This window comes from Danio aesculapii, chromosome 1 (genome assembly GCF_903798145.1).
Source record: "Danio aesculapii chromosome 1, fDanAes4.1, whole genome shotgun sequence".
NCBI lineage: Eukaryota > Metazoa > Chordata > Actinopteri > Cypriniformes > Danionidae > Danio > Danio aesculapii.
The window spans coordinates 34,706,742-34,716,048 of record NC_079435.1 but is presented as its reverse complement, the minus strand read 5'-3'; the positions used below and the strand labels follow the sequence as shown (position 1 = coordinate 34,716,048).

Below are 9,307 nucleotides of genomic sequence, written 5' to 3'. Positions count from 1 at the left end.
ATAAAATATGTTGTGGTATATTTTAGTTTAACCAGGGGGAAAATGCTTTTTATGTCCACTTTTAGAAATAAATGACAAATTCTGTATGTTTGCTTTAGCTGAATGGTTTAATTTTTAGTATGCCATTTTCTTGCTTTAGAGCCTATTGTGGGTGTCTGTATATAGTGAATATTAAATGGAAATGGTGAATATGATTTCTCAGAAATTCATATTCTCTGAAAGATGCTGCAACAGACTTTTGTGTAAAAAAAAAAAAAGTCAATCATTGAATTAAATAAATATAACATAATTCAATGATAAGGAAAGAAACATACTTTTACCGTAGGTGGCAATTATAAGAAAAGCATATACAAAGAACACAAACATGTTTCACGCAAATAACAAAAAAATAATAATAATCAAAGACCTCGCTAAAAAGAGGTTCAATCTTTGTAAACATTTTTCACCTTGAAAAATGCACTTTGTGCTTTTTTTGTTTGTTTGTTTGTTTGTTTTTTGCAACGTTGTAATAGAAAAGATCTGTTCATGTAAATTGAGATCTTACTCTATTAATGGAATCACAATAAGACAATTTAAATATCAGTTATTTTTCCACAACGCATTTCATGTTTGCTCAAATTTTGTCCCCAAATGTTCCTGTGCCAGCGGTTCTTGCTATGGAAAAAAAAGGTCATCCATGACCTTTGTTAGGTGGCAGACACAAACCTGTCCATATTACCCGAGTAAGCAGGATGCCTGATATAGGCTCCTGAGCTTCCTACCGCACCAGAATTATTGTATTGAACAAAAGAGCCCAGCTGTGCAGGGGAGGTTCTGCCGTACGGGTCCCCGACAGCATCACCAGCAATGGGAGACAAGCTGGAGATGGCCATCCTCCCTGCTGGCCCATAATGCTGAGTGCTGCCTTGTGGATATGAAACCTGAGTTTGTCCATGTCCTGGGCCAGAGTAGGCAAAGGCCATGTTGTTTGAGGCGCTAGAATAGCACGACAGCACCGTCTCCCCGTTGCAGGACTGATGCTGGAAGCCCGGTCCTCCCAAACTGCAGGAACCACTTTCAGGACTGAAACTGCGACAAGACTGCTGTGGGATCATCTCTGGATTTTGACTCATCCTGCTTGGTGACCCGATGAGAGAATTGATTCTGAAGACCCTTGACTGACCCGCTGTGAAGTTTGGAGAGGAGGACTGGTAGTAGGCAGAAGGAAGCTGTTGTGCGTATGGCGGACTCACAGCCATGTTGGAGTAGACGGAGTTGGCGTAGGCTGAGCGCGCAATCTGGACCGGTGAGAAAACGGGAGATTCGTGCACGTACGATGAATATGTAGTGAAGTCGCTGCGCTTGAACCGCTTCCGACGTCGTAAGAAGCTTCCACTTTCAAACATGTCTTCGGCGTTAGGGTCAAGAGCCCAGTAGTTGCCTTTTCCGGGCCTACCGGCTCTCGGGGGATCTTGATAAGCAGTCATTGAGTGTCAAATTATGGCGGATGGAGTTCTGCCATTTCTTGGAGTTGTCTCGATAGAAAGGAAACCTCTCTGTGATAAACTTGTAGATCCCTCCCAGAGTGAGTTTGCGGTCAGGCGAGTTGGCGATGGCCATGGAGATCAGAGCGATGTAGCTGTACGGTGGTTTGCCTCGCTGAAGAGGCCTCTTCCTCCGACGGCCTCTTTGCGGCTCTGCTCTCTGACTGTCATTCACTGGAAGAGTGGTTTCAGAGGGAGAATCACTCTCCACTTTAACCACAGGCATGACTCTAGTTAGAATCGCTCCCAAAGGTAGCACAGCTTGGAAATCACGATAGTCTGACTGTCACTGATTCGGTTGACCGGGTTCTTTGTCAGGAGCAGCAAATGGTCTTTGCTTGCTGAATGTATTCTGGTGAAAAAGTACCAGTCATAATGCAGACCTTAAAATCCCCAAGCAGAAAGATCAGTTCCTTTGAACTTCATCTGTATCGTCAAGTGTATCCTTACACTGCAGTGTCCTTAATTCAGAGCAGTTCATGCAAAATCAAATGAACATAAAAAAATGGAAGCACTCACGTAAACAGCCTTATTTGGTAGGGGTCTTCGTAATGTGGAAGAGACAAGTGAGCAGTCAATAACTGGCTGTGCTGACCAAGGAACACACTACCTGAAGAGTTATTAGCCACACCTCTTCAAGCAGGTTGTCTGTCACGAGACTGAAAGCACATGCCTCTGCAGATTTGTATATCTTTGAACACTCTCTCTCAATCGCTCACTTTTATTTAATTCAACTTTTTGTTGTAACAATTGCATTAAAACACTGATGTCTTTGAAATTAGTTTAGAAAGTGACTAAAGGTTTGCTAAAGACTACTCAAAAAAAAAAAAAAACTTATTATTTAAATCAAAATTGAGTAAAATATGGCAATAATACACTGCACTCACTTTTTTCCCATTGATGAAAAACATTTTGAATAATTTAAAGCTGTCGTCTGTTGTACTGCTTTTCCTGTTTTTGTTTATCCTGCAGATTTGTGGCTTATCATATTACTTTTACCGAATGCGCAGCTTGTTCTGTTACGAGGAGCTATTATTATTATTATTAATTTTTTGTTGTTGTTGTTGTTCTTTAGGAACTGAACGAGCAGGTTTATTTTTGTAACAAACAAAACAGATTGGGATTCATTTTGGCTAAAGTGGAGCATTATTGAGCTCTAATAGCCCTGATTAGTGGCAACACAAACTTCTGGCCTCCGCGGGTTATTTTTTCTGCTCAATGCCGTGTCAGGCGGTTTCATCTGTGTGAGAAGATGTAAATATGTCTTTGTAAGCCACAGTCTGTGCCTCCCTCTGTTTTAACAACATGCAAATCTGGGTTACATTTTGGTGTGTGGGTATAGACAGGCCGATACCTCGGGCTGGTATCTAGTTTACATGTCGGGGAGATGTTTTTATTTAAGAGAATATAAAAAAGCAATTTCATCTACACCAAATCTATTTTAGTTCTTGAGTTGTAGCTTCGTTTAAATACTGATTCTCACAGTGAGATCTTTAAGATTAAAGCAAATCATAAAATTAGGCTCTTACAGGGATAGTCCACCCAAAAAAGAAAGATTTTAAGATTTTCTAAAAAAAAAAAAAAAAAGTACTACTTAAGCTAACCGTTGACATCAATAGCAGGATAAAAAAAAACTATGTACGGCAATGGCTGCCAGTTTCACACATTCTATTTTTGCTTGCAGTTTATATTTATATTTATATTTTTATTTTAATAAAATTGTTTTTAAAATATAATTGCTACTAAGACTTTTTGTTCAGTAAACTACTAATTAGCTGCTTATTAACAGTTAGTAAGGTAGTTAGGTTTAGGTATTGGGTAGGGTTAGGGATGTAAAGTAATTCCATACGTTATAAGTGCTAATAAACAGTTAATATCTTAATAATAGGCCTGTAATAAGCCGGTAGTAAAGGGTTTGAATTGTTACATGAACTGAAGTGCTTTTTTTATTCAAGAGATTTAACAAGTTATTTATGGATGAGCTTTCCTTGTAAAGGTATGTGTTGAAGAATGTTGGAAACTTCCATAGTAATAATAATAAAAAAAAACAATGTCAGTGGCTACCAGTTTATAGCGTTCTTCAAAATGCCTTTTTTTTTAGTTAATCAACAAAAGCAGCTTGTGAGTAGATTTTTGGTTGAGCTATCCCTTTGCACTCTAGTTATTAGGCACTTATCAGGATGCCCTTATACAGTTGAAGTCAGAATTATTAGCACCCCCTGTTTATTTTTTCCCTATTTCTGTTTAACATTTAAATGCTTAACTAGGTTAATTAGGTTAACTAGGCAGGTTAGGGTAATTAGGCAAGTTATTGTATAATGATGGTTTGTTCTGTAGACTATCGAAAAAATATAACTTAGGGGCTAATAATTTTGACCTGCTTTTGAAACTGCTTTTTTTCTAGCCAAATAAAACAAACAAGACTTTCTCTAGAAGAAAAAAATATTATCAGACACACTGTGAACATTTCCTTGCTCTGCTAAACGTAATTTGGGTAATATTTAAAAAGAAAAAAAATTAAACGGGGGGCTAATAATTCTGACTTCAACTGTATATTGTCTTCAGCATTTTGCTTCATGCAAGTACTTAGCAAATACTCAGACAAAAGCTCTTATGTGCAACCTGCACTTGAGGCTGACTGAGGGTCCTGCGCTGAGAGGTTATGCTGAAATGGGCTGTTTCTCGGACAGACGCCAAGACAATGAGCCTCTCTGTAAAGGTTAAACATCGCTTGAGCTTACAAAGAGATTCCTCACCTGTCATCCGAGGGTAATCTCTTGTGCTCGCTGGATTTATAGAGGATATTTCCTAAGGGCTGCCCACCCTTGTGCAGTTGGCAGAAAAATGCTCTACAGGTGAGTCATAAAATGTTGCTCCGCCACATCGAGGATTTTACATTTTAAGTGAAAGAATTGATCTTAATTCCCTGGGTTTTATCATGCTACACTTGACGTCATTTAGAGATAATAAAAGTAATAATGTGATTTATGTTTTGACTCCCCCAGGACACAAAAAAAACTAAAGTACAAATATTCTTAAAAGCATTCTTAATTCTACACATTAATCTGATCAAATGCAGTAGTTCTGTCTTTCGGTTTAAATAATAAAAAATTCATCACATTAACAAGACACCTACTTAAATGTTATTCAATGTAACAACAGTTTACATCCAACAATTTTTTCCCCACTATAAAAAGAGGTGGCTTTTATGTTCTTAATATTTTTTAGGTATCGAGAACAGGTTGTAAGTATATTTGATTTTTACATCAATTTATCTAATTGTAGTGTTCTATAATAACAAGCATTCTAGCATGTTTTGACTAATTTTAAGAGTACTTATCTGAAACCTGAAAAAGGTGTGAAAAGAACATGGGCAGAATGGAAACATTTTAGAATATCTTTGGAAATGTTTTCTTGACATTTGGGTCACATTAAGTAAATATTGTTTCTTCTGTCATTACAACAGTAGCAGAATGAAGGCTGAATATTGAAATAATTTTATTTTCATGTTTTGAACTGAATTCTGCTGAAAGATGGTGTTCACCAAACAAAACTCTAGAATTCATTACTTGAACACAAGTTATTAAATTCATTTAAAATATGGCCCAATGACATGTATATTTGATTAAGAAAGTTTAAAATGAATCTGTTTTTAAATATATGAACTGTTTCTTTTCCTACACCTTCTATATTTCTCTGCCTTTTTTCTGTTTTCTGTTTAGTTCTTCATTTGAAATAGAGTAATTGTATGTGTTTTAATGTGAAATGTAGAGTATACAGACATGAAGCTTGCGATTGTATCTTCATCTATAAAAATACAGTGCCCTTAGCTTGGCCTGCCGTTACCAGTGTGAAGAATCACCTGAATAACTACAATAATATCATCACTAATCTCTCCCTTCTTTATTTCTCTCTCTCTCTCTCTCTCTCTCTCTCTCTCTCTCTCTCTCTCTCTCTCTCTCTCTCTCTCTCTCCGTCCTCCTCTCTCTCTCTCTCTGTCCTCTCTCTGTCTCTCTCTCTTAGACTTCTTTATAGAAAAGGTATTATCAGCATTGTAATCTTAAGATGACAAATTCACATTCAAAGTAAACAATTATCATATCACAACAACTGAGAATACTGCTGTTTATTACCTAATAATGCGTAAAGAAAAGCAAGGCTTTTACAGTGTGAAAACAGAAGGCTGTAGTGTAATGCAGTTATGCAGTAAGCATATAGTATTTCTTTTTTTTTTTGATGATTGATTAATTTTTGGTTACAAAAACACTTTTTCTAAATGGACTATAGATGAAAATCTGTGTATCGGTGTATTCTGGCATAAGCAAACAAGTAGTGGCGGTTGTGTGCAATTTTATGAATGACAGGAATTTTAATTCAGTGGAAGTCACTAATGCTTTCCTTGGAGTTTTGCGGCCACAGTCTGTGGCTTCAATTACAAAGCAAACAATATAACAATACTCTTTTTGTATGTAATATGTGTATGTTTTGTGATTAATTTTCTGCTAACTCTTTTTTTCTAACATTAATAATAATAATAATGAAAAACATTCGACTTTTGCGAATACAAAATAACATTCGAAATCTTTATTCTCAAACCAAAACCTAATAAAACTTGTTTTAACAGGTCAACAGGAACAAAAATCTTTCCTGTATTTTTTTTTTTAAATCTTGCAGTGATGACAGATTTTAAGAATAATTTTTTTTTATGATTTCAAAAATGACTTCCTTGTTATACTCAATAATTCCTAAAGCATTTTTGTTTTAATTTTAGAGACAAAATCCTAAATTAAAACCACATTTATTTGAACCCCACACACACACACGTATATATAATATATTAACTTGATATTTTACACCTTTACTGCAAGACTTAATGGAAAAGTTGCCATTTAATTTGAAACATTATTTAAAACAGTAAAATAGACAGCATTTGGATTCAATGGGTTTTCTAGTCATATAAAATAAAAACCATTATAGATATTTATAAAAAAATGAACTAAAATGAATATTTCTGTATTGATGAACAAACATTTGTCTGTTTTTTTTGCAAGAAATAAATAAATAAAGGCTTTTTAGATACACATAAAGAAACCTACACTACTGGTCAAAAGTTTGGGGTCCTTTTTTTCCCCACTGTTTTTTTTTTTAAGGAAACATTATTCATGTTTGTCAATGCAGTCATTTATTAAATGTAAAAGAAATGTTTAATTTTTAATATTTTTTATTACTTATTGTATGTATTTTCAAATAAAATTATTAGTCCGGTCATTATTGCTTTTTATTACTATTACCATTATAATAATAATAATAACAACAACAGCAATAAGAATTAGAGTGATTTTCGGAAGGATCATGTGACTGGAGTAATGAAGCTGAAAATTCATCTTAAAATCACTGGAATAAAAGATCAAATTAAATTATAAACTACTTTTGATTTATAGCTCAATAACATTTCACAATTTTACAATTTGTATTGTATTTTCGATTAAATAAATGCAGCCTTGGTGTACAGGATAAGCTTATTTTAAAACATTTAAAATTGCACTGACCCCAAACTTTTGACTGGTAGTGTTTCTGGTACTTTTATTCTTTTCAAATGTATTAACCGATGTGAATAGAGTCCGCCCCTCCCACCCCCAATATCATACAAACTGAAATGGTCCAAGAGGCCATCCATTAATGAATTATGTAAATAAGAGTTTTGTCATTGTAAGCCATGCAAAAGCCTCTGACACTCTCCTCACTCTTCAGGTTCAAAAAAAATGGCAACATGCAAAAGAAAATTTCAGTATTTATTTAGAAAGTCACTTTAGATAGTTTGTTTCATGTGTAAACAGCAAACCTTTTTTCCTTGATCTGTTTTCCTGTTCCTTTGCCATAATCAGATAAAGGACTGTTTCTATCTGGTTTAATGCATACGATTTTTTAGTTGATATAATGTCGATACACTAAGAAAACATATGTAAAATGAACTGAAATAACATAATTCTTGAGATGTTTTGGGGACAACTTAATTGTTTTATGTTAAATCCACTTCAGTTTGTTAAGTAAACGTAATTGATTTGTGTTGGGACACATGAACGAGTTGGTAAATGTTTTTCACATGAGTAAAACCAGTTAATTTAGATGTTACAATTTCACCTCGGGTTATCTAATCTGTTTTATTCATTATACAAAAGAGGTATTGGTCAATAATTTGATCAAATCCACGGCTTGTTACTTTAGCCTGTTGTGTTCAGCAAACTCTTTATTATTTACAATCATTTCAACTGTAATTAAACAAATCTGGTGTGTTTTTGTTAGTGTTAGCATAGCTGACAGCTCTCTAAACAAGCCTATGCTGCTGCTGACAGTTTATTTGTGTTGGTTTGTTCTAAGTGTTCCTCATGCTTGCTGCTTTAGAATAATAGAGCTGACTAATTGCTCAGGCGTTGAGTGTTTAGCAGGGCCACTCATTTGCTTCTGTCACAGTCTCTTTAAATCTCACTGTGAGTTTAGCACTTTAAAAGTCTGGAGTCTTGACATTCTGCAGCTTTATGTGAATTTGTCTCTTACTTGATCTTCAACTATTAAAATCATCAGGATCTGAATATTTAAAACAGATTTAACTTATGAACTTATGAAATTACAACCTACAAAATGTCAACTACATTTTTTTTTTGCTTCTTTTTTCCTCTTTGAATTTGTATTTTTTTTCTATAGCATATAAATTTGGGTGTACTAGTTTTAGGAGCGTTATCATAAGTTGTTTTTGTTAGATAAGCTCTAGATTTGGCTTCAGTGCTGACTAATCTAATGTTTGCACAAATATAATATAGTATAGCTTCCTATTAAAAATCTGAATTTAAAAGATAGATTTTGAGGGGTGTACTTATATATGCTGAGCACTGAAACTACAGTTGAATTCAGAATTATTAGCCCCCTGTTTATTTTTCCCCAATTTTCTGTTTTATTCAAAATAAATAATTGCTAACAATCTGGCAGAATGGATTACATCATCATCAGTGTCAGGGGTAACGCATTACAAGTAATGTTAAATAATATTACTTTTTTAAGTAAAAAGTAAAGTTTTTTTAAAAAAGGGAAAAAAATGCTGAAATAAAATGATCATAGTCACATTGAATCATGCACACAATGATAAGAGAATGCAATCATTATTTTTAACGCATTGAAAAAAGAAAAAATGGATTGTCTCGATAGACAGTTGATTTTACAAAACTAATAAGACAAAAAGTTAATAAGTAGATGATCTGTATATGCATGGCATGCATAACTCTAGTGTCAGGAAGCTCTCAGAAGATAACATTATCCTACATTATTATTTTTTAATGTGTTTTTTTAAGTAAATGAATGTGTAGGTTATACATGCATTGTTAATTGCAGAGCAAAAAAAAACTGCAAGTTCTAAAAGAAATCAAGCCTCAGCAAAGGTAAAAGTAATACAAAAGAAACTCAAAAATAATGTAACACATCACTTACCAAATAAGTAACTAAGTGCAGCAACTAGTTACTTTTTTGGGGAGTAAATCAATATTTAATGCATTACTTAACTTTCCCCAACACTGATCCTCAGCACGTTCACAGATGTGGTTCGGACATAGAATGACATCAACAAAGCATCAACACTTACATTCTTTTTGTTTCAGATGTTGTAATTACTAACTGAAGATCTCTCTCTGTTGAGTGTTACCGGCACTGTAAAAATATCCTTTATTAGCTGTTTTCCGTATTTTCTGATTCATGTTTTTAGTTTTAATTATTCCCATTTATTTATGCTTTTGAAT

General features: G+C 34.2%; 1 protein-coding gene across 1 annotated transcript; it reads right to left on the bottom strand.

Annotated features, from left to right (window-relative positions):
* Positions 1-588: 588 nt before the first annotated feature.
* LOC130245861 (forkhead box protein E1-like) lies at positions 589-2,048 on the bottom strand. Its single transcript, XM_056478678.1, is given in 2 exon segments — positions 589-1,437; positions 1,439-2,048. Coding segments are annotated over 2 exon segments (1,062 nt in total). The 5' UTR covers positions 1,750-2,048; the 3' UTR covers positions 589-686.
* Positions 2,049-9,307: the final 7,259 nt, after the last annotated feature.